Here is a 26,434-nt window from a genome sequence, read left to right on the forward strand (position 1 = left end):
CCTCCTGTCCTACCTCCTTCCCTCCTGTCCTACCTCCTTCCCTCCTTCCCTCCTTTCTTAACTGCTTCCCTCCTTTCCTACCTCCTTCCCTCCTTCTCTCCTTTCCTACCTCCTTCCCTCCTTCTCTCCTTTCCTACCGCCTTCCCTCCTTTCTTCCCTGTCCTTTCCACCCTCCTTCTCTCCTTTCTTCCCTCCCTCCTTTCTTTCATCTCTTTCTCCTTTCCTACCTCCTTCCCTCCTTTCCTACTTCCTTCCTTTCCTTCCTCCATCCCTCCCTTTCTCCTTTCATCCTCCTTCTCTCCTTTCTTCCCTCCCTCCTTTCTTTCATCTCTTTCTCCTTTCCTACCTCCTTCCCTCCTTTCCTACTTCCTTCCTTCCGTTCCTCCCTCCATCCCTCCCTTTCTCCTTTCCACCCTCCTTCTCTCCTTTCTTCCCTCCCTCCTTTCTTTCATCTCTCTCTCCTTTCCTCCTACCTTCCTTTCCTCCCTCTATCCCTCTTTTCCTCTCCCTTTGTCCTTTCATCCCTCCTTCTCTCCTTTCTTCCCTCTCCTTTTCACCCTCCTTCTCTCCTTTCTTCCCTCCCTCCTTTCTTTCATCTCTTTCTCCTTTCCTAACGCCTTCCTTCCTTTCCTCCCTCTATCCCTCTTTTCCTCTCCCTTTGTCCTTTCATCCCTCCTTCTCTCCTTTCTTCCCTCTCCTTTCCACCCTCCTTCTCTCCTTTCTTCCCTCCCTCCTTTCTTTCATCTCCTTCTCCTTTCCTACCTCCTTCCCTCCTTCTCTCCTTTCCTACCGCCTTCCCTCCTTTCTTCCCTCTCCTTTCCACCCTCCTTCTCTCCTTTCTTCCCTCCCTCCTTTCTTTCATCTCTTTCTCATTTCCTACCTCCTTCCCTCCTTTCCTACTTCCTTCCTTCCTTCCTTTCCTCCCTCTAGCCCTCCCTTTCTCCTTTCCACCCTCCTTCTGTTTCCTTTCTTCCCTCCCTCCTTTCTTTCATCTCTCTCTCCTTTCCTACCTCATTCCCGCCTTTCCTAACTCCTTCCTTCCTTTCCTCCCTCTATCCCTCTTTTCCTCTCCCTTTGTCCTTTCATACCTCCTTCTCTCCTTTCTTCCTTTGCTCTCTCCTTTCATCCTTCCCTGCTGGGGGTAATTTCCTCTCTTCCTCCTCGCCTCCATCCCTTCTTCTTCTCCTCTCCTCCCTTCCAACCATCCTATCTCCTCCCTCCTTCCCTCATTTCTTCCCTTACTCCCTCCCTCCTACTCCTCTCCCCTTTCTCCTCTTCTTCACCTCCTCCCTGCTGGGGGTAACCTTATCTCTCCATCCTTCCCTCCTCGTCTTTCTCTGCTATTTTCCTCCCTCCCTCCTTTTTCTATTCCTTCCCTTGTTCCCTCCCTCTCCTCCTCTCTGCTGGAGGTTTAACAGATCAGATTCAGAGGTTTTTGGCTGAAACCAGTAGATTTATTTTTATTTTTACCCTTTATGGTCCAGATGTGATTTTTGTTTTTCTATTTTCCCTTTTTTTTCTGTCTTTTCCCCGCTGTCTCTCTTCTCTGAAAACCCTTAACTCCAATCTTGGTGATTTCAGCTGAAGGATCCCATGCTCCTCCATGAGTTAAGACATTTCCTCTGCTGTCGGGCTTTTAAAACTTAGTGGATAAACTGTAAAAGTCCTGGAGTTCAAGCTGAAAACGAGGCTGGTTTTAGTTCCTGAAAACACATTTCAGAGAGACGAGGTTTGGGACAAAATACGGTGATGCAAAGGACACACACACACCGACATATCGAGAAAATAGCATGAAGGTTGCTGGTTCAAATCCCCGGGAACGTCTGGATGGGGAAAATAAATGACTCCATTCACTGATAATGGACCAGAGATGAAGTGTGTATTCTTAGTGTCAGTTTGCTTTGGAAACAGCAGACAGAGGTAAAAACAGATTTATGTGAATATGTGAATCCAGTGATACTACAGTAAGACTGCTGTGTTCTCCAGCTGTCCAGCAGGGGGCGGTGAGTTCACACACTATCAGAAACATCTGTCTGGAAAACGTGATGAAATAGACAAGATAGAAATAGACATTTAAAAGTGCAAAAATTCTGTTTTTTCCCGCCCCATAGCACAAACAGACCATAATATATCTGACAGGTTGTTAATCAATAACTCTGATGCATCGATTAATTGGCCAGCTGCTGAAATTTCTGGCTTCCTGACCTGAACCAGACCTCTCAGTCCTGTAAACCACCAGACCGTCAGCGCTGCTGTAACTCCTGCTGAAGCCATCAATCCCATAATGCACCTTGAACTGGTTAATTCATGTCCTTACAAAATAAAAGTCACATGTGAATTCAGAGCACATGTGCTTTTTGGACACATGTTGGTTTTCATATCTGAACATGTGAAATTTCCCGTTGACATTTTCAGAAGTAAAAGTTCACATGTGGGGGAAAAAAACTCATCTAGGAATTTTTTTTTTTTTTACATCCAAAGTGCAAACTGTCACATGACGTCAGAATACAACAGGAGTCCAGAAAGCACATGTGCTTTGAATTCACATGTGGGTTTTCATATGACTTTTTTCTTTTGTCTTTTGCCTTGGTGATTTATAGATTATATATTTCTATATATTAGGGGGAAAAAATTCCATCTGGTAGTTTTACAGCAGGAGGTTGTATTTATTTATTTTTTTTGTATATTCTTTTATCTTGTGGATCTCTTGTCTGTACTTTTGCACTTTTTAATTGTACATTTTTTACCTTTACTGTATTTTTTATTACTCTGTAAAGCACTTTGAATTGCCTCAGTGTATGAAATGTGCTATACAAATAAAGCTGCCTTGCCTTGCCTTTTCTTTGCATGTTAGATTATTAGATTGCAGCGGCTGCAGGATGATCCGCTGCAACACTGTGGCTTCAAAATCTGATTAGTGTTTATTAGTGTTAACGGCACAAGATCTGCTGCATCACACCCTGTGGACCGGTCCCCGAACACTGTGATTGATTACAGGAGGGGAACTCATAATTAAGATGAGTGCTTCACTGTGCAGATGATGAATTAACTTCAGGAGCGTCTGGAAGCTCATTCACTAATTCTGCAATAACACTCCGGTCTTAAATCACCGGACTTTATGAGGCTTTCAGCAGAAAAAACATTTTAAGACTTTGGTTTTAAAGTTGTCAAGGGAAACAGAAACCTTTCCTGCTCCGTGATGAACGATCCAGAGGGTCAGAGGTCAAGGAAAGAGTTAAGGGTCAAAGGTCAGGGGGCACGGGGGGGTAGGGGGTGTAGGGGGGTGCTTCAAAGTCTTGACCCTCACAGTTTTCAGGGTTTTAGAGGGACACGCTGCTGCGTCTGTTTTCTGGAGAAGCAGTGAAATCTGAGTTTAGCTGATAAATATGATGAAGACAGACAGGAATAAGAAGCTTTTATGTTTCATTGATTACAAACTATTAACTAACTAATGAACTAATCTGATGTCTAACTTACTGAATGACTAGTTAACTAAAAGGAGGCAACCAAACATCTACTAGACTGACTGTAAACAAAAAGGAAAGTTTTCTCTACAAAGAGTTTCACTGTAAGTAAGCAGCTAGAAACCAAACCTGATAAAGAACTGACTGACTGACTGTCTGACTGACTGACTGACTGTCTGACTGACTGACTGTCTGTCTGACTGACTGACTGACTGACTGACTGACTGTCTGACTGACTGACTGACTGACTGACTGGCTGACTGACTGACTGTCTGTCTGACTGACTGACTGACTGACTGGCTGACTGGCTGACTGACTGACTGGCTGACTGACTGACTGACTGACTGACTGACTGGCTGACTGGCTGACTGACTGACTGACTGACTGTCTGTCTGACTGACTGACTGACTGACTGGCTGACTGGCTGACTGACTGACTGACTGACTGACTGGCTGACTGGCTGACTGGCTGACTGACTGACTGGCTGACTGGCTGACTGACTGACTGACTGACTGGCTGACTGACTGACTGACTGGCTGACTGACTGACTGACTGACTGGCTGACTGGCTGACTGACTGACTGACTGACTGGCTGACTGGCTGACTGACTGACTGACTGACTGGCTGACTGGCTGACTGACTGACTGACTGTCTGACTGTCTGACTGACTGTCTGACTGTCTGACTGACTGACTGACTGTCTGACTGTCTGACTGACTGACTGACTGACTGACTGTCTGACTGACTGACTGACTGACTGACTGACTGTCTGACTAGAAAAAGTTGATTTTCTGCTACTGCTCCAAGAGTTCACTGTCATTAACCTTGTGAGACCCGCACTTTTATTTTGTGTGCATTTTTATTTCTTCCTTGCTATTTGGAACTAGTAGCACCTGGTAACTATGGAAACCAAGCAACATCTTTGAAGAGAAAGTAGTTTGTGAAAGAAATGATGTCATCATATGAGGACAATGGTTTTACGCTGCAGCATTAAATGTAACTAGCACAAGAAAGTCACCAATATGTATCAAATTCCTTATTTCAATGTAATAACCTTGCAGTGCAAAAACATAAACAACAAATAAAAACAATGTAGACTAATTTTATTGCATGCAAAACTGCTGTTCTGTCTATATTTACAAACAAGACACTTGCAAAGTGTTGCTTTGGGCCCATGCAGTTCCCCCTGCCTCTGCCCTCTGGATGAATTTCATGGGACATCCCTTACATAAACATTAATTAAACTTTAAAAAAAAAAAAAGTAGGCATCCAGTGTCAGGCATCCATTTCTCCTCTGGAACAAGAGGCCATGGAGAAATTGGCGTGGGACAGCTTTGTCACCACAGCCACCAAAGCTGTGAGTGACATCCTTGTCAGGCGGGCCAGTGAGGTTGGTGTGACTCTCGGCTCGGCCTCTCTGTGTGCTGATGCTGCAGCGTCTGACATTGTTCAAGCTATTGTCAAAGACCTGCAGACTGCCTCGGGATCTGATGAGACAAAGACCGGAGGAAAGGAAACAGGTAGTAGAATTTTTCCATTTACTACCTGTAAAAGGTCAGCGCAGACTAAACTGAAGGCCTTTTTTGTCTCACAGTCCCCACATGCTCTTACTGACCACCAAAGATGTAAAAGCAGATTTTCCATCTTTGCCAAACATTACATCTGTTTCATGGTGGAGGAACTTACGAGCAAGTGTCATATGCCACACGTGGGCCTTAGAAATGCCACTGTGATTGCTAACTTGACATCACAAGATGGTGCTGTGGAGGAGACTGCCAGTGAGTCTCACACACCTCTGAGCTCTCAATGTTCATGGAATTCATTGGACTTTTTAGCAGGTTTTAAACCTGAGTCTTCGATGACCCCACTTGTGGTTTCTGCTCCTGTCAGCAGAACTGCAGTCACTGATGAGTCTCGCCATTTAAGTAATGACAACATCCAGGCTATCTGTGACTATGTTAACAGTCTGGTGGAGAAGATATTCCAGCCAGAGGCGCAGAAAGACTGTCCTATCTGCAGAGAGATGGAGAATGGCATGGACAGTGGACGGTTCTTGTCATTTATACAGAATCTCACCAATTACATCTACTTTACCGTGAAAAGTGAACTGCCCCGCTACCACGTTCCAGAACAGGTAGTGGGAAAGAGTGTGTCTGACAGTTTCCTGCTTGAGATCATGGATGATGCGGAAGGCATTCAGACACACGTTCCACATGAATTTGTTTATGGGATGACAACGGATGCATTCAGGCATCAGTTGGGATGGTGGAAACGCGACTTGATGAGGGAGTCGACAAATCAAACTAGCCGCTGTGACTCTGGCTTACAATACTCAGTCGAGGACACCGAGCCGCTTGACTCCCAGATGTCTGCTGCCTTAACTGACATCGAGCATTTGTTCTCAAAGATGCTGACCGATCAACGACCAATAAATAACTTGAAGTCAGCAACGTTGGAGGACAGCCCTGACACATTGGCACTCCGTGAGGAATTAGGCCCACGGTCTTCTGAAATTGACGGCTCCGGATTTGGAAGTCCGTTTGTCCTAGTTTCTCAGCCTGGTCTTGTAGCGCCCGCTGCCAATTCGGCTTCACCATTTAAATCGGGGTGTGACGGTACCTCAGCTGATTCAGTTGTTTCTGCCACACCCACTGCTGAGTCAACAGTGATGTCAGAGAGTGGCTTTAAGTATAGAGACTTGGTCACTCATCTGCTTGTGACGCTGCTACTGCACATCGCTAGCAGCTGCCAGACATCACTTTCCCAGGCGGACTTTGACAGAACAATCAAACGTCTGTCAGAGAAGACAGTGGCAGAATTGAATGGCACTGTTAGTGTTACCAGCAACAAGACTAGTGTTGAGAAGATCCACATGGCTGTGTTCAGTGAACTCTGTCAGGAGTTCGGCTCTGCGAAGGCGCTGCAGGCCGCCATGGCATCTCAGGATCCGGCCTTCGATGATGCTGTTGTCAAGGCCTCGACAACGCAGCTGCAGCTGGATACCGATTCCTCCGAGACTAAAGGAAAAACCTCCAGTTTCCTGAGAGGACTAAGAAAAAAATTCCGCAGATCAAAGAAGACCAAAAAATACAGCAGTGACGCTCCAACCCACGGTAATGAGAAATCTGTCTCTGACGATGAGGCGGTCAGCACAGACGACGGCTCATCCCCCCCGCCTCCACAGAAGTCTGAACATCTGGTCAGCAGGTTCTTCTCATGTCTGGCCAGAGCTTTCTCCAAGTTCTTCACTTGCTGCTTCACAGTGTCACCGAACGTGTTTCCTACGGGGTCTCCGGTAGGTTGGAGATTCTAAATTGCAAATTGATCTGAATGTGAGTTATTTGTGCTTCAGTAAAAATGATTTGCATTAACTTTGCTCTAAATATTTTATTCCTGATGCAGTACTGCTAATTAGTTACATTTTACTCAAGTCAGAGTAAGAGTATTTGTCTAGAAAATAAGTCAAGTGAAGGTAAAGGAGTCTGTCACTCGTCTGTCTGCAGTGAATCAGATTCAACCACTAGGTGGCGACAAATGACCATCACTGTTTCTGTTTTTGACATTCCTTCACAGCCTATAAATACACACACACACACACACACACACACACAGGAGCATAGATACACCGACACCTGTGAACTTGTTGGTGTTGCTATTAGTATCTTAGACCAGGGGCTGGTTTCATGGACCTGGATTAAGCAAAGTCCTAGACAGGGGCGTTGTCAGGATTTCAGGACACCCGGGGCTCAGCCTGACAGAACCAGGGGGTCCGAGAGAAAACTTTTAAAATTTCAACAGCAAAGTGGATCAATCTGGTGCAAAGTTATCAATTAATATATAAAACTTTAAATATATATTATATCCATTATGCTCATCGCTCCTCATCTGTCTCTTCACTGTAAAAAAAAAAAAAAAAAGATCAAATCCAATCATAATCCAATGAGTTATATTTAATCAAAAGTTATATATCTATATATTTCACTACAACCTAATAGTGAGCTACTCTGGTTCTGTTAGGTATGGAAAGCATAACTTATTTGAAGAAGTAAATTATTCCACCTGTGATTTCCTTCTGTTAGCAAGCTGATATTTTCAATGCCACAGTAACAAAGATCATCATGAAAAGCCTCGTCCATTCTGAATGGCTGGAGGAGTCTACTATGCATTAGTAAAATATAAGGGAATTTAAGGGAAAGTTTAAGGGAAGTTGAAAATAATATAGTCGTTTCATGTGAAGGGAATTAGCTTTTTTATGTAATGTTCAGCATCCCATTTAAATAGAGCTGAACTGACAGGGAAATAGTGACATTTTGTTGACAGTGATCCAATATTCACTACGAAACCAAAACCCTTAATTTTATCCCTGAAATGTTCTTAACTTCTCATTACATAAACATTAATTAACCATTAAAAATAACACAGCTTTAAAAAAGTATGGTTATTATCATGGGTTTTTAAGGGATTTATTCATGGGTTGATTTGTGGAGACACTATAAATTAAGGGATTTTTTTAATGCCTTTAGTGCAGGTTTACAGGTTATTAATGAGTTAATGGAAAGTTCCTGGCTCCCTGATTTTTTACGTTAAATTAGAATTAATTCAGGGGCGAATTAATGCAAATGTAAGGTTATTTTAAGGGATTACTGGTTCGTAGAGAGCTGTCTAACCCATCTGAACTCCATGTTTGGTTGAGATGGTTCAGATTTAAACTGCCAACTCAAACCAGACTGGGAAACGTTTCCATTTCCAGGTCAAAGTTCGTCGTCCAGCAGCGAGTCAGATCAGACAAGCCTGTCGCCTGCAGCACAGCTGGCCTGTCAGCATCATGTCCAGATCGACTGAAACAGTTTAGATTCACACTCATAACTCAAACCAGGCTGGGAAACAATAACCAGTACATTCATATCTGAGTGACACATTAGCCATGATAATCTATATAAAAGCCCCATCCTGCTGGCTGGTTGAGATGGTTTAGTTCACTTCAGTCTGGGGACTCAAGCTGTCTGTCCACCTATGTGGCACAGATCTAATCTTCCCATGGCTGCCTACCAGTGGCCATTTTGACCGGGGGGCCGAGGTGGGGCACAGACTCAAGCCAGGGTGGCGCTGAACGGCATTGAGGACGGATGCAGGCCGGTCCCACGACTGTGTGGCTGCTGTCGTGTTGAAAAGACGAGTTTCAATCACTTTTTGGATGCAGCTGTTGTGTTTGCCGTGTGTGTTTACAGCCGACCTGTTGGACAGCAACGCCCATCTGGAGGTGTGAAAGCTCTACAGTGAAGTGATGAAATCTTCACAAGGTTACGGGAAAAAATTATTTGAGTTCTGAGATTAAAGCCAGAAATCTGAGAAAAAAATCAGGAATCTGACTCTATTCTGCGTCATATGCAGCTGCACATCAAACCAGACCCTCAGGTGTGTTTGGATTCAGTGCCTGAGAGTGCTTGATTTTCTGAAAGTCTGCCTCCGTTAACGCTTGGTGGTGGGATGTTTTGTCGCGTCCTTCTCGGCGAAGTTTTTTCTCTACTCCAACGAAAATGTTGTTGCTAGAGATAAACTCGGGATCTTTCAACAGACACCAGGATCGGCTGATCGGTGGATCACTGATGTACCGGTGAAGCCCCGCACGCAGGCCAACATAACTGCTGAAACCAGAGGGTTCACCTTTCCCGTTTTTCACAATGGAATAAAACTGACGGAGAGCCTGGTTTAGCTCCATTTTGGTGATTGATTTAAAATCAATAGCCAGATCTTTCTCGGCACACCAGGTCTCTTCGTTTCTTGACTTTTCCAGCTCTTCAATGTCTCTCTCATTAATTTCAGCGTGTCTCCTTTCTTTTTTATCTTCCTCCTCCATCCTGTCCATCTCTGTCAACCACTCATCCAGGCTTAGCCCACCCAGTAAATCAAAGTTAACAACAAAATCTGACATTTTGAAACAATTTGTTTGGCGCAGTAATACTGATGTGATGCGGTCACAGGTGTGTGTTTATAGAGTATTTTAAAACGGCTTCGAGCGCGGCTCAGCCAATCATAATCAAGGACTGGAACTATCCCTTTTATAATAGTCATTTTGTGCAATGAAACCTATGAATTGTGTTATTTTACAAAAAAGAAATGAAGCCTTTGCAGACACCTCTCCTGTGTTTAGCCTATAGCATCTGTTTAAATGAATTGGCTTCTTTAATGTAGCATTAAGAATCAAGCATCACTGTATACAAACCAAATGTATAAAAAAAAGTTGCAGGAAATGGCTTATTTCTTAATCTTTTTATTCTGCGGGAGGTCTTCCAGACCCCCTGCCCTGTTCAGATTTTGCATTAATAAAAGAAGAGCACTGGGACTCAAACCCAATTGAAAAAGTCCAGTTAGAGTTCTGTAAAAACATCCTCAAAGTCCATAGCAACTGCCCAGATCTTACATGCAGGACCAGTTTCCCCTCTTAATTCAAATCCAAAAGAGAACAATCACATTTTGGAACCAGCCAGTAGAATCAGACTGAGATTCATACCAACACAACACATACAGTATGTTACAGGTACCAGGTGTCCGTACCGCTGTAACAGTTAGAAACTGAAAAACAAAAGGAAAGGATGAGACAGGGAGACGTTGGCTTCTCTGAATCCTCTGCAACTATCTTTATTTAAGTTGTCCCAGCATGTGCATAAAACAGTTCTCTCTTTGTAATCATTTTATTTTTTGCATGTAAAAAAAAAACAATACTTCTATAAGCATGAAATTATACAAAAATAAAATACATGAATCTGTCAAATCATTATCCATATCTCTCATTTTAACCTATTTCCTGTCTTAAAGCTTGAACTCTACCTCTGTTGCATTTTCAGTTTGATCAATACAGTTTGATTTAGCCGTCTCTCCAGAAGACTAGCACACCTAAGACATTTTTGCATTTGCACTTAAGTAAGGAAAGAAAAAAACAAGTTAGAACAAAGCATAGCCAAAATAGATATATCTTGTTTGTCCACATAATAGTGGTTGTCACACATACATTGAACAGCAAAAAATCCCAAAATAACAACATACAAATCCTTCCCAAAACACACTTAAAACAGACAAAATGAATAAAGTAATATATTTGGAGTCATGGAAATACAAAATACAGTCAGTACATAAACTACAGAATTTCAATTGGCTCCATACTTAAGAGAAATAATAAAAAAAAAAAAAAAACAAAACATCCAAAGACCAATTTGAGCTAAATATAGACTCAGTGATCACAAACTGTCTATTGAAACTGGGCTCCATAAGAAACAATGGTTAGACAGAAGAAAAAGAGTCTGTGTCCAGTGTGGAACAGGAGAAGTTGAGACAGAAAATCACTTTCTCATCAACTGCCCAAAATACAAAGAAATTAGAGAAGAATTCTTCCCCAAATTCACCCAGAAAATCCCAAACTTCCACAACTTTCCAAATGACAGACAGCAAGATCTGCTTCAGTGTCAGACCAGTTTGACTTGTACACTGCATAGAACTGTAATGAGCATTTCATCACCTGTGTTACATCTTTACATGAGTTATGTGAATATGTTATATTTGTTGATTTGTCGAGAGTCTCTGTGTGTGTGTGTTCTGTGCATGTGAGTATTTCTGTGTGTGTGTGTGTGTGTGTGTGTGTGTGATCCTGTATAGAGTGAACTATCATCTCAGCAGCTGTCTTTAGTCAGCAGTGTGAGTGTTTCTCTCTCCCTCCTCTATCTGACAAGAGACACTGAGGAACCAAACCCAAACCCAACCCTAAACCCAGGATAGAGTGGTTCAGTGAATGTGGAGTGGAAGGTGTGGATGTGGATCAGTGTGTCAGAGGAAACTCTGTAGAAGGACAGAGAGCCAGCAGACCAGTCCAGATACACTGCTACTCTGTTAGAGGAGGAGGAGGAGGAGGAAGATATGTCTGTTGATCTGTTATTGTGACAGGCAGAGTAACTATAACCACAACAGAACAGACTCCAGGACTTTTCATTCCCTCCAATCCTGCAGTCATCACCCTTTCCTCTCCTACTGATTCCTCTGTAAGTCACTCCTATATCAACCCATCCTTCCCACTCGACCTCCCAGTAACAGCGACCAGTCAGACCATTTCTACACAGCAGCTGATACCAGTTGTCAAATCTCTCTGGGTGATCAGGATATGGCTGCTCCTCTCTCTCTGTCACCTTTCTGTTGTCTTCAGACAGGAAGAGGTCTCTGTGTGCTGTGTTTGGGTCCAGTGTGAGTTCACAGGCATCTGATGAGAGAACAAGACTCAATACAGCAGCAACTTTATAATCTAACAGACCTGTTGAGTTTGACAATTAATGTTTTAATGCAGTTTCATGATGGCACATGATGTCAGCCATCATAATGAATGGATGTCACATACTGTGGTGTAGATGGGCTTTCCATCTCAACTGATGAATGTGTGTTGCTTTGTTTTCATGAATCAAACTAAATACACACTTACACTTCCTCAGACCTGGTTTCAACCACTGCACTCCACCATGGTCCACACTGGGGAATAAACAAAGTCAGATTCTCTTTAATGATGGAAACATTAATAACCTTCCATATGAAGGATTTTCCATACAGCATCAGTCATAACTGCTGTTAAACATTACACAGTATTCCTGAGCTTCTCAGTGTGACAGAGAAAATGTGTGTGACTCTCAGCCTTCTAGCAGACGTTGCCTCTCCAGACCTGAGAGAGTCCAGTCTCCAGTGTGGATCCTCCAGTCCAGCAGAGAGCAGCTTCACTCCTGAGGCTCCTGGATGATTGTAGCTCAGGTCCAGCTCTCTCAGATGGGAGGGGTTGGAGCTCAGAGCTGAGGCCAGAGAAGCACAGCCTTCCTCTGTGAGCAGACAGCCTGACAGCCTGCACACACACACACACACACGCACGCACACACACACACACACACACACATACACACACACACACACACACACACACACACACACACACAGCAAACAGCTACTTATTGTTGCATTTTCTTCCAATGATAAAACGATAAAAGAATATTGATAATTATCTTGTTAACTAGGTTCCATTTTCCTCGATTTCCTCAATCACTTTCTATAACGACCACAGCAGAGTCTCAGCAGAGTCAGAAGGACCTGAAGATCTCAGAAGATCTCATCTCAGATCTCTCATCTCAGATCTCTGTTCAGTGACATTTTAATATTAATTCTATATCTAACTGGTAACCAGTGGAGAGATGTTAAATTTGGGGTTATGATGATTTTACCTCAGAACTGGTTAAAATCCCAGCTGCTCTATTCTGAACAAGCTGGAGATGTGACAGTGAAATATGGCTGAGACAGGAATAGAGAAGTGCAGTAATCTAATGACAAGATATCAAAGCATGGATGATCTTCTCTCAATCATTTAAGTTCATTGCTGTGTGTATGAAGCTGGATCAGAATAAAACTCTGAAATCCTGATGTAGCTTTCAGGGTCAACCTTTATAGATTCAGGAATCCTGACCTGAGAGAAACTGTTTTGAGAACATGGACCTTAGTTTGGAGAAATGTGTCACATCAACTGAGGAAAACAGTAAACTGATCTGACCTGAGCGTCTCCAGTCTACAGTGTGGACTCTCCAGTCCAGCAGAGAGCAGCTTCAGTCCTGAATCCTGCAGGTCGGTGTTACTCAGGTCCAGCTCTCTCAGACTAGAGGACTGGGAGCTGAGAACTGAGGCCAGAGCTTCACAGCTTCTCTCTGACAGATTACAGCCACTCAGCCTTAATGGACAAGAAAATATATGGAAATGTTATTCTCTTTATTTAATGACATTTAACATCTAAACCAGAGTTTCCAGTGTGCTTTGCACGGTGCTGTAGCTCACTGAGCCGAGTGTAGCATGAACAATGCCAGAGATGCTGGTTTGATTTCCACTGCAGTCCCCCATGCTAACAATGAACATATGCTTTGTTATGCTTTACAATTAGCCATAAAAAAGAAAATAAAGTGGATATAAATTAGGCAACACTTTAAAAAGAAGTGGTTTAGAAGTGTTTTTTATATAATAATAATACAAAATATAAACATGATAAACAAGATTAAGAAGTGAGAAAAGACAGAGTCAATAAAAATGTGTTTTACAAAGTGTTTTAAAAGATGAAACTGAATCAGCCGAAGTCCCTCAGGAAGGCTTTCCATAGTCTTGATGGCAAAAGTGAAATCAGCTTTAGTGTTGAGTCTAGACTGAGGGAAAGTCAGAAGGACCTGAAGATCTCAGCTTGCTCTCCGGCTCATAGGGAACTAAGAGGTCCACAATGTAGTTTGGGGCCAAAAGTACTTCAAATGTGTTCAGTGACATTTTAATATTAATTCTATATCTAACTGGTAACCAGTGGAGAGATGTTAAATTTGGGGATATGATGACTTTACCTTAGAACTGGTTAAAATCCCAGCTGCTCTATTCTGAACAAGCTGGAGATGTGACAGTGAAATATGGCTGAGACAGGAATAGAGAAGTGCAGTAATCTAATGACAAGATATCAAAGCATGGATGATCTTCTCTCAATCATTTAAGTTCATTGCTGTGTGTATGAAGCTGGATCAGAATAAAACTCTGAAATCCTGATATAACTTTCAGGGTCAACCTTTGTAGATTCAGGAATCCTGACCTGAGAGAAACTGTTTTGAGAACATGGACCTTAGTTTGGAGAAATGTGTCACATCAAATGAGGAAAACAGTAAACTGATCTGACCTGAGAGTCTCCAGTCTACAGTGTGGACTCTCCAGTCCAGCAGAGAGCAGCTTCAGTCCTGAATCCTGCAGGTCGTTGTTACTCAGGTCCAGCTCTCTCAGACTAGAGGACTGGGAGCTGAGAACTGAGGCCAGAGCTTCACAGCTTCTCTCTGACAGATTACAGTCACTCAGCCTGAAGGAGAATTAGTGATGAAGACAAACAACAACTTTGAAAATATCTTTTCTCTCCTGTATAAAAGATCACATCATATATTGAATCTATTCAGTTTTCTATGCACTTACACAGATTTATTGGAGGCTTTGACCACTGGCAGCAGCCTCAGAAGAGCCTCCTCTGAAGCAGAGTATTTCTTCAGGTCAAACACGTCCAGCTCTTCTTCTGATGACAGTAAGATGAAGACCAGAGCCGACCACTGAGCAGGGGAGAGTCTGTCTGTGGAGAGTCTTCCTGATCTCAGGTACTGTTGGATCTCCTCCACTAGAGAACGGTCATTCAGCTCATTCAGACAGTGGAACAGATTGATGCTTCTCTCTGGAGACAGATTCTCCCTGATGTTCTCCTTGATGTACTGGACTGTTTCCTGATTGGTCTGTGAGCTACTTCCTGTCTGTGTCAGCAGGCCTCGTAGGAGAGTCTGATTGGTCTCCAGTGAAAGACCCAGGAGGAAGCGGAGGAACAAGTCCAGGTGTCCATTTGGACTTTGTAAGGCCGCGTCCACAGCACTCTGGTAGAGGTGTGTTAGTTCAGATTTGTCTGTTAACAGTGTAAACCACCAGGATGTTGATTGTGGTTCTGACAGCAGATTGACACCAGAGTCGATGAATGAGACGATGACATGAACAGCAGCCAGAAACTCCTGAATGCTCAGATGGACAAAGCAGAAGACCTGGTCCTGGTACAGCCCACGCTCCTCTTTAAAGATCTGTGTGAACACTCCTGAGTACACTGAGGCTGCTCTGATATCAATGCCACACTCTGTCAGGTCGGCTTCATAGAAGATCGGGTTGCCTTTCTCCAGCTGCTCAAAAGCCAGTTTTCCCAGAGAGAGAATCATCTTCCTGCTCTCTGTATTCCAGAGTGGATCTGTCTCAGCTCTCCCATGATACTTGACATTTCCTTGTTTGGACTGAACCACCAGGAAGTGGATGTACATCTCAGTCAGGGTCTTGGGCAGGTCTCCTCTCTCACTGGTTTTCAACACATGGTCCAGAACTGTAGCAGTGATCCAGCAGAAGACTGGGATGTGGCACATGATGTGGAGGCTTCGTGAAGTCTTGATGTGGGAGATGATTCTGCTGGCCTGCTCCTCATCTCTGAATCTCTTCCTGAAGTACTCCTCCTTCTGTGGGTCAGTGAAGCCTCTCACCTCTGTCACCATGTCAACGCACTCAGGAGGGATCTGATTGGCCGCTGCAGGTCGTGTGGTTATCCAGAGGTGAGCAGAGGGAAGCAGTTTCCCCTTGATGAGGTTTGTCAGCAGCACATCCACTGAGGTCGACTCTGTAACATCAGTCAGGATCTCGTTGTTCTGGAAGTCTAGAGGAAGTCGACACTCATCCAGACCGTCAAAGATGAACACAACCTGGAACTTGTCAAACCTGCAGATTCCTGCTTCTTTGGTCTCAGTAAAGAAGAGATGAAGAAGTTCCACCAAGCTGTACTTTTTCCCTTTCAGCAGATTCAGCTCTCGGAAAGTGAACGGAAATGTGAACTGTATATCCTGGTTGGCTTTGTCTTCAGCCCAGTCCAGAGTGAACTTCTGTGTTAAGACTGTTTTCCCAATGCCAGCCACTCCCTTTGTCATCAATGTTCTGGTTGGTTTCTCTCTTCCAGGTAAGGGTTTAAAGATGTCTTCACATCTGATTGTTGTTTCTGGTCTCACTGGTTTCCTGGATGCTGCTTCAATCTGTCTGACCTCATGTTCATCATTGACCTCTCCACTCCCTCCCTCTGTGATATAAAGCTCTGTGTAGATCTGATTCAGAAGTGTTGGGTTTCCTGCTTTAACAATCCCCTCAAACAGACACTGACACTTCTCCTTCAGACTGGATTTGAGTTCACGTTGGCAGATGGGAGCAAGAGTTTCTGAATGAACAAACAACAAATAACGTCAGTGAGTGGATGTTTCAGTAAACATGAGAAATGTGAACATTTCTTGGTAATGTATATATATCTCCACTCCATGGCATCTGTTCAGCTCATCACCGGTGAGTGGACAAACAGGTGACTAGGGATGGGACTATACATCGAAATTCAATATATTGAATTGATATATAACATGAAAATGTGACAATATCTATCATGGGGCAAAAAAAATGAATTGTGAAATTAGCTACATTTTATTCTGCTGTAGTAATCATAAATGATTCGGCTTGACCACCTTTTTACAACCTGTCCATTGAAATAATATTATTTGCAGTTTGTAATGACATTTTTATGTAAATTGTTGTTTACATTCTAGCAGCCAATGGCATCGCTAGAAAGATTTGTGTCTCAGAAATAAACATAAATCTGCACAGTCAGACTTTGTTATCATTGACCTTTTATTTATTATATTGTATCATGGTTGTATTGAATCGTGAACTCCATATCACGTATCGAATCGTATCGTGAGATAAGCAGATCGTCCCATCACTAGTCCTGACTGTGTGCAGCTCAATATGAATGTGTGTATTACACTCACATTAACAAATTAATAATTTTACCAGATTATCCACAGGGATTGTGCTCATTTACCTTTCAACCTGAATTGAATAGGTATCATCTGGCAAATGTTTAGATTAACAGCAGAGTTTTGAAATACTTCTCATTTTCCACCATCTCCCCTCTCCATCATGTTAAACCTGTTAAAAGCCTCTTACTGCTCTGCAGAGAGTCAGCCAGCTCCTCCTGCTTCATTCTCCTCAGGAACTGCAGTGTGATCTGCAGAAAAGCCTTTCTGCTGCTCCTCCTCTGCTCTTCCTCCTCACCGTCCACCTCCTCATCCTCCCTCTGCCTCTCTAAGCATTCTGGGTAATCTGGACTCAGAGCCCTCTTGAAACTTTTCAGCTCGTTCTTCATAAAGGTGAAGATGTTCTCCTCAAGCAGCTGGAACAGAATAATATATAAATTAAACTTTCTTACTAAAATTGTTGAACACAACATCAGATCCATCATAGACTGAAAGCCCGCTGGTCTAAAGAGTGCAGCATGGAGACTGAATGTTTGTTTTGCATTTCACTTGTTGGTGAAGTAAAAGGTGTTGTTGTACATTTACACACCATAAATATGGAGTCCAGATCTGTTTGATGCTCCTGGGCAGACTGACCACTGGGAACCTCTGACCTCTGCTGGTGGAGTCTGTGGAAAAAACAAAACATGAGACATTAGGTCATAGGTCATATTAGGTCATATTATGGCATACACACACACACACAGGTTCTACAGTTATGGACACATGAAGGAATAGTTCACCCACAAATGAAAATGTGTCATTATCTCCTCACCCTCATGTCAGTTGAGACACTGGTGAAGTTTGTATGTCAATATAACACACAGTGAGCTAGCTGGTGCAGCTTCGTAGCAGCCTTCTCCAAAACAACTGGAGTGAATGGAGACCGTTTCTTTACACTTCCAAAAGGTAAAAAAAAAAAGACATAAAATGACTCCAGAGCAATCCAAGTGTTCTGAAGCTAAATGATTTCACTGTGGGTCCAAAAGTCCAATATTCACCTCATTATCTCAAGATCACAAGACCTGGAGCTCCGGTTGCTCTACAGCGATCTGGTGGAAGAGTCCTGCTGCCTTCATGTGCTCATCATCAGCTCGTACTTCTGAGTTTTACAGTCGTGAATACAACTTGTCTGTTTTTAGTTGAAATGATACATCTATCTTCCGATGCTTTACTAGGTCACATCATCAGTGATGTAACCCGGGGTCATCGGGTGTTTCGGGTCTTTCAACATCAGACACCCTCGCCCAGCGATCCAGCTGAGGTTGATCAATCCTCAACTTGTGCCCTGGTAGCAACCTCCCATTGATCTGCTCTTTTTATCCATAACCATCTGGATCTTTCTCAGCAGCCTCTGTGCTGTGTTGTGCTGCTTCTGATGTTGGACTTGGCCTCTCTCCGGTTCTGATGAAGCTGATGGTCTGCTTCATGGGCTTAGATCTCTTGCTCATGTTGATGGCACCGCAGACGGCCTCTGCGATGGTCTCCAGCATTTGGTCGTGCCACCAATGGTAACGACCTTCTCCCAGAGCCTTTGGGCAGCAGCTCAAGACGTGCTTGAGAGTCTCCCTTCTTGGGCATAGTGGGCCCAACAGAGTATCCATCAAGCCCCAGCAGTGCAGGTTGGAAGGACTGGGGAAGACATCATAGACTGCCTGAACCAGGAATTTGATGCGGTGTGGTTTCGCCACCCATAGGTCAGACCATGTGATTTTTCTCTCCACTGGCAAAAAATCCTGGCTGGGGTTTTAGTTCAATGCCATTTTGATTGTACCACCACATTTGCGTATAACATTTCTTCACAATTTATTAAAAATAAACTTCAGACTGCACAAAACAAGCTCATTAGGGTTATATTAAAATTACCGCCCCGTACCCATTTGGATGCTGCACATTTTCAAAAACCTAAAGTATCTTACTGTGAAAAAAAGAGTTTTTCAAATCAAACTGGTTCGTACTCACAAAATTATTAATAGCCTATTGTAAAGTGTGGCACGGTGGTGCAGTGGTAGCGCTGTCGCCTCACAGCAAGAAGGTCCTGGGAGAACATACGCCCGAAGGGGTATGGTACATGGGGTATGTTCTCCCCATGCCTTCGGTGCCTAGTGCCCAGGTGGGCTATCTCGTGAAAAACATACACACAGAAAGGGGCCTTTCTGTGTGGAGTTTGCATGTTCTCCCTGTGCTCACTTGGAGTTTTCTCCATATAACATCGGTAAGGACCCCCACTAAAAAAACATGCAGAGGATCATCGCCTGACCAGCGATGACGAAGACTGAAGTTGGTCTAAGGGGGTCAGGGGGCTGAATTTCACCGACCACCGTCAGCATGTGTTTGTGTGGTCGCTGCATGCAAGTGTTGTGGTGTGCTGTGTGACACAATAAAGACAAGCTTGCTTGTCTGGTTTACAAAAAGTCTTGATTTTTCAATTAGTTATTTTTCCTGTTCTGTGTATTAAATGTCTTTTTGTCACGCCCTGTCTTACCTGACTTGTCGATCTGTCATCTTGTCTTTCCCCCTCTCCCCAAGAGGTCCACAATGGAAATAAGCTGTTGGCTTGATTGTGTATTTTATCCCTGACAATCCTAATTGTATACGAGCACTGTATGAATACAGTCTCACATGTATCTTTTTATTATTGTCAAATAAATCTAATCTAATCTAACACCAGGGACCTTGATTCTGATGGCTTGAATGACATCCTGGCCCTATCAGCCTCTCAAGCCTCTGCAGGATCCGTCTGCCTTCAGGTACCGACTCAGTGGGGACTGTCAAGTCGTAAATGAAGGCACGGATAGGCGGTTGGACTCGGACCTGGGGCCTCTGCTCTCTGGTTCAGTACATTTCACCAACATGTTCTTCGCCAAAGTGAACAGAATTACAGATGGTGCAGCCGGTGATGATTCCAACTTCAAGTCTGTGCCACTCTGATGTAACTGACCCCACTGAGACTGGAGACACTCGGGCTGAAATCACTGATCATTTCAGCAGAAATGTGACTAACATGAGGGTAGATAATGACCAAATTTTAATTTTTGGGTGAATTATTCCTTCAAGGATACAGGTGGCCCCTCCTCCGCCACACAGCCAGGCTACCAGTGACAGCAGAGATGGAGCAGTATCTGGCAACAGCCAGGCTACCAGTGACAGCAGAGATGGAGCAGTATCTGGCAACAGCCAGGCTACCAGTGACAGCAGAGATGGAGCAGTATCTGGCAACAGCCAGGCTACCAGTGACAGCAGAGATGGAGCAGTATCTGGCAACCGCCAGGCTACCAGTGACAGCAGAGATGGAGCAGTATCTGGCAACAGCCAGGCTACCAGTGACAGCAGAGATGGAGCAGTATCTGGCAACAGCCAGGCTACCAGTGACAGCAGAGATGGAGCAGTATCTGGCAACAGCCAGGCTACCAGTGACAGCAGAGATGGAGCAGTATCTGGCAACAGCCAGGCTACCAGTGACAGCCTAGACAGAGCAGTATCTTGCCAGGTGCTTAGGTCTTCCTTCTGGTAGACCTGAAGTCCCCAAGCCTCTGACAGCCAGCTTATGGACTTGTCCAAGGCCGCCAAAAACCATGAGCCTACATGAGAACCCAAGTCCATATACATGAGGCTAATGGCTGATAATGAAACGCTGCACTACACAGCGTATCATTAGTAAACGGTATCTTACCTCTGAAGCGGCTGCATATTTCATGTCATGCTTAGATAAATCACCGGCTGCTATCCTACCCTCATCCTGTGATGATGTGTTTGATCAGTTCAATACCAAACTGAGGGTCTGCATCCATGCAGCGGCCCCGATTAAATTAAAGACAGTAACCCACAAACAAAAAGTCCCATGGAGAAATGAAGAAATTATTTGATTAAAAAGAAAGTGCTGAGTGGCTGAACGGAAATGGAGAAAAACAAAATTAATTGTTCATGGCAACATTTTTCATGAGCAAATATTTACATACAATAAGGCAATTAGAATGGCCAGGCAAGTATATTTTTAGAAATTAATCAGTGATAATCAGAACAATCCAGAGTGTTATTTAATTCAGTTGAACGTCTGATCAACCCTGTACCCTCGAGTACTAGAGATATTTCTTCCACACTGAAATGTGAAGAATTTGCAGCTGACTTCAGAGACAAGATAGCTGCCATTAGGTCTGGTATCTGTCAGGAAAACAATATTGCTGACACATACGAAATTTCTATAACGCCATATATGGAAATATTCAAGTGTTTTGCTGAAGTGGATGCTGAGATGCTTAACAGGGTGGTGTCTCAGCTAAAGACCAATACCTGCCCTCTTGATCCCATTCCTACTTCCTTTTTCAAGTCTGTCTTTAATTCTGTATCAGAGGAAGTGTGAACTATGGTGAAATACTCCTTGGGGTGTTTTCCCTACTGCACTTAACTCTTCCATGAGAAACACTCTTCCCTCCCTCCACAACTTCCTCCATAGTTCCCTCATACAAGAAACTGAAACCCCAAATTGCTCCACCAGTTCTTAGTGTCTAACAGTAACAGACTGGTTATACTGGGCAGCTCCCAGGTGTGAATATATTACTGTGTGTATGTGAAGAAGAGCGATGCTGAAAAACAGCATGCATGTCAGTAAACCTTCTCTACATTAATAGTTAAAACATGAATACAGGAACATTTTAATGCTAGGAACAACTTACTTCTTTTCAGAAGAATGCTGTTCATCTTTAAAATTAATAACTTCATCCTTTGACCGGTCGCTCTTCATGGACACACAGCTGGGTTGAGGAGAGTCTGGTCTCTCCTGCTGGATCCTGGTAGACAGAGAAGAAGAACACTAAGGCAGGAAATTCACTTTTTAGTGAAGCAGCCACAGCAGCAGGTGGATACCCAGAAACTACCAGCTAGGTCTGAACACAACAAGTATCAGCACACTGAAATAATAATAATAATAATAATAATGATAATAATAATAAAGTTATCCTCTTCCTACTGAATGATTTCTCCTCTCTCCTCATCCTATTTGCTCTCTCTTACATGATTGTTCCAGAGTAACAGGAATATTGTCAGGTCACTGCGGCCCTGACCTTTGACCTCCTTTATTTTGTTGGCTTGTAATTTTGGGTGATTGAAGCTTCTTCTACTGACACACTCATAAGTGTTGGAAGTCGTTCTGGATAAGAGTGTCAGCTAAATACCTAAATTAGAGCTAATTGTAAATGTAATATGAAGAACATTTGAGAGTTTGAATGGCATTGTTAACTTCACTGATACAAGCTGCATTTATGTCCTAAAAAGTGCATGAAAGAATAATAATAATAATAAATAACTAGAAGAGTTAATTGTTTAAAGTTGTTTACAATTTGACCACCAGATTTCACTTCTGACTCTCCTACATTCAACTCTATAGATAAATATGCAGCAATAAAAGTATTAAAAACAGCGGTACTAGTGGTAACAGAGTTCTAGCAGAATATACCTGAAAGGTATGACTTGTAGTTGAAATAGTGTTTCAGTGCAGTACTCTTTGAAAAATAGGAGTAGTGGTAGTACTAGTAGTAGTACTTTAGTGGAGTATACCATTAAAAGTATAAATATGTTAAGGTACTGTTTTGGCAGAATATGCCTTTAAAGGTAGAGTAGTAGTAGTAGTAGTAGTACTTTCACAGACAATACCTTTGAAAGTATGTAGCAGAGATGGGGACTCGAGTTTGCGACTTGGACTCGAGTCGCACTTAAGTCGCACACACAATGACTTGAGACTTGACTTGACACTCGTCCTCAAAAGACTTGAGACTCGACTCGGACTCGAGATTTGGGACTCGTGAACAATCTTTATTTATTTTTTTATTTTTTTGGCGCATTAACATTAAGGAAATGTCTGACGAGCTGAATGTCATTCCCTCCCTTATTATCATGCGTAACCTTACGCATCTGGTGCACGCGGCCACAGATGACTGTGAGCTGCAGCAACTACACCATGGCTGCACACCTGCAGCTGCTGTGCCATTTGTCATAACCTTTGGCTATAATAACTTCACACAAGGCCCAAACAAAAGAATCGCTAAACGCAACGTCTGCGGTATCAAAATAAAGGATGCTGGATCACCACTTCAAACTTTATCAGGCACCTGAAAACGCACCCGGATAGGTCAGTAATGTGAAAGTTAACGTTAGCGCCTATGGACGTTAGCAAACATGTTTAGCTCAGCATCAGCTATCTAACGTTAGCTTTCTACTAGCTTTGTAGCTAAGGGAGGTTAACTTGATTAGATTGGCGTTCGCTTAATATTTTGAAAAGATGAGTGTGTGTTTGTTTGCTTGCCACACTTGTTCACAGAGTGCTGGCTTTGCCATCACTATAAAAATGGTGGGGTAACTTAATCATCCACGTTCCGCTGCCACCATCTGCTGGCTAACGTAGGGTGACCACATTTTCAAAACCCCAAACCAGGACCCTTAAGTGTACCGCACGTTCATGCACGCGACATGTATGCGCTTATGCTATATAGGCGTTTTCATCAGGATGGGGGACAATTATTTCAGCGCTTAACACACCTGACTGCACCTTTCAACACCATGGACAGCGCCTCAGCAAACGAAAAATGATGTTTTGTCTCCAAAAATCCACCAAAACATAATTTATTTGTTGAAATCAGTGTTGAATTCAGACGCGTGGTGCATTGCTTATGTTTTTTGATTGGGTTAGGTAATAATGAGCGGGACAGAACATGATAAACGTCTATAGTATAATACGATTATTATTATTTTAATTGTGGTGAAAACCGGGACAATTTGGTAGTGAATGTTGAAAACCGGGACATTTTAGTGTTTTACAGATATTTGTCGGGACTCGGGACATCCATCTTGAAACCGGGACAATCCCGGACAAAGCGGGACGTCTGGTCACCGTAGGCTAACGTTAAACCGAGAGAAAGACCACGTTAATTATTAACGTCGGCTAGGCAGGTTACAGGTTTATTGTTGACCACGTAACGTTACAGGCTTATTAGGTTACCATTACACTGGGCTTGAGAGGCTAGAGGGATGTGTTAATTTACAGTAGATTATAAGCTGTCATTAGTTGGAGACCCAGTGTAATTAAACAATACTGTTGTATTCTAACTGTTATTGAATAATAGGTTACAGTTATTATTGCATGCCTAATAATGTTAGCAATATTTTCCTGTTACCCTGAGTAACGTTAGTCTATATCCATTTTTTAGCCACCCTCCCTATATTAAAAAAAAAAGATTGATATAGCCTGCAACATTAGCTTAGAACCAGTTCTTCTCTCAGAACCCTGTGGTTCCAGATGGGTTTTGCTACACATAAAAAATGTTAGCTATATCATCCAGATCTTAGTACTATAATTAGCAACCTAATTAATTTTCCATGTTGTTCATCTACATTTACTGAATTAAAAAATAAAAATACAGTTATTAACTTTAAAGGAAAGCTTTCATTGTGTGTTTTTTTCATATTGCATTGCAATAGCCTGTATAAAGCGATCATATACCAAACAACTAATCAATGCTGATACTGTATGCTAATAGATAAAGGAGTGATGATAATACAGTACATGCTTTGAATTCCTTAGATATAGCTATGCAGTGTTCTAAGCAGACCGGATGGCATGCAGCAGATGATAGAACGCTCATTACAACCATAAGAGACTTGAGACTTGACTTGGACTTGCAAAAAAATGACTTGTGAGCATCTCTGATATGTAGTAGTAGAAGTAGTGTTTAAGTGTAATGTGCCTCTAAATGTTCACAAAGCAGTAGTAGCAGCAATTGTTTGTTAGTGGAATAAACCTTTAAAAGTATGTGTTGTAGTAGAAACAGTGTTAGAATACATTTAAAGTCTTTGAAGTGCATTAAGCAGCATGTATTTCATCTCTCCTGCTTTTATTGGAATATAAAGTAACTGCATGGAAAGATGATCAGATAACACATCAATATAATTTTTATGAATAGATGTCTTGACCTGAATAAACCTGAACAAACAGCCATATAAAATAACATCAGATCAAAGTCCAAACAGTTTTTGATATCAGAGTCCAATCTGAAGTCTGTGTCAGAGAATCAGGAAGTAGTTTTATGATGCGTCTGTCAGACGGTGAAATTTAACCTCATCATCTACAGTGAACTAAAGAGCAGCTTTCCTGCTCTGAGTAAAACAGGATTAAAAACTTTACAACAAATAAACAAGGAACTTAGAGGTAAAAAGTAGCACATCCAACAATAAAAGTAGTTTGGCAGAGTTCAATTTTCACTTTCATTTATTAGCACACACAAAAATGCTAACAGGTGAATGTAATGAAGATAATTAATCAGGAACCAATCCTATTAAGTGAGTGGCATCATAACATCACACAAAGTGTAAAAACTTCCTGAAGACAACTCAAGCAGCACTAGTGGAACACAGCGACATCACAAGTGACACTTTGATACACAGAAAACAAGACGCTCCAAACAATTCAATGCAGTTAAAGTCTATAATTAGTGGCACTATGGTTATTTATAGAAAGCACTTGATGTTAAAATCATCATTTAGTCCGTTGGGGATCGTTGTATTTAGGGACCAAATCCAAAACATTTCCCTTTGTTTCTGGTTAAACTCTCCAGTCAAGTCTGTTTTGGTTGATGTGCACTTCTACCTCCACTCTTAACAAATCAACATGTTCAGGACGTTAAAACACAAACACTGATGTGTTCACAAACTGTCACAAAGTGTTTTATGTTTCCAACCCAAACAGTGAGTTTCACAAACAGAGGCTTATTCTGTCTGATCGTCTTATTACAGTTAAATCAATCAACAGTAAGAGTTAACGGGTTGAAGAATAAAACTCTAGAAACTGTAATGTAAAGTGTTTGTTACAATACCTTTTCATGTTGGAAACAACCTGCTGCCTCGCTGGTAAGAGGAAGTAGACTGCTGGATTGATACTGAGAGAGAGAGAGAGAGAGAGAGAGAGAGAGAGAGAGAGAGAGAGAGAGAGAGATTAATCATTTAACAGATTTTATTCCTGTGTCATCAGGAAATATCAGTGTCAATATCATGCCGGTGATGTCATCAAGGCTTCCGGCACTCAAGGGACTTGTAAGAAATAAAATGAATATTGTGTTTTTTTATATGAATAACATACTCTGTTCTTTTGTTCTTTGTTCTCAGAGTAGAGTGTCTTTTTTTCTCTACATACCATGGTGAGGTAATCAGTGCATGTATGCACGTGTGCTATATTCATTCATTCAAACCTTTATTTAAACTCGAAGAACCACTGAGGTTGCCCTCATTTACAATGATGTCGAGTTACAGACAAGATAAAAGTTCAAAATAAATAGGACAAGACATAGATGAGAATAAAGAAAATCAATTAAAACAGTTACACATTGAAGCAGGGAGGTTTGTGATCATGGTTTTAAATTGTCCGTAGGTTAGTAGAGTATTGATTTTTAGCGTGTGTTGAAGATCATTCCAAGAAATAGGGGCACTAAAATAAAAGGCTGACTTACCAAATTTAGACCGGACCTTAAGCATAAGCAAGTCATTTGAGCGAGTTTGATAGGGT

At 42.4% G+C, this 26,434-nt stretch overlaps 2 protein-coding genes across 3 annotated transcripts in view; both read right to left on the reverse strand.

Moving 5' to 3' along the window:
* mmrn2a (multimerin 2a) overlaps positions 1–5,066 on the reverse strand; it is a 52,689-nt gene extending 47,623 nt beyond the window's left edge. The window contains exons 1-2 of the mRNA XM_078288651.1: positions 5,056–5,066; positions 4,805–4,950 (exon numbers count right to left, since the gene is read on the reverse strand). Of these exons, the coding sequence (XP_078144777.1) occupies positions 4,805–4,950; positions 5,056–5,066 (157 nt within the window). The remainder of the gene's footprint in view (positions 1–4,804; positions 4,951–5,055) is intronic.
* A 5,626-nt stretch (positions 5,067–10,692) lies between these two features.
* On the reverse strand, positions 10,693–25,788 carry LOC139916575 (NLR family CARD domain-containing protein 3-like). 2 transcript variants are annotated; one of them, XM_078288858.1, is made up of 9 exons: positions 25,749–25,788; positions 21,561–21,674; positions 17,438–17,516; positions 17,039–17,264; positions 14,459–16,262; positions 14,175–14,348; positions 12,159–12,332; positions 11,925–11,971; positions 10,693–11,708 (listed from the first exon to the last, which is right to left on the reverse strand). In XM_078288858.1, exons 1-9 carry the CDS (start codon positions 25,754–25,756, stop codon positions 11,176–11,178), a joined length of 3,159 nt encoding a protein of 1,052 aa, XP_078144984.1. In that variant the 5' UTR covers positions 25,757–25,788; the 3' UTR covers positions 10,693–11,175. The 2 variants fall into 2 exon arrangements, with proteins under 2 accessions (XP_078144984.1, XP_078144985.1); XM_078288859.1 differs by lacking the exons at positions 10,693–11,708; positions 11,925–11,971; positions 12,159–12,332; positions 14,175–14,348 and having other exon boundaries at positions 14,455–16,262.
* Positions 25,789–26,434: the final 646 nt, after the last annotated feature.

The sequence above is a fragment of the Centroberyx gerrardi genome, chromosome 15, assembly GCF_048128805.1.
Source record: "Centroberyx gerrardi isolate f3 chromosome 15, fCenGer3.hap1.cur.20231027, whole genome shotgun sequence".
Lineage (NCBI taxonomy): Eukaryota > Metazoa > Chordata > Actinopteri > Beryciformes > Berycidae > Centroberyx > Centroberyx gerrardi.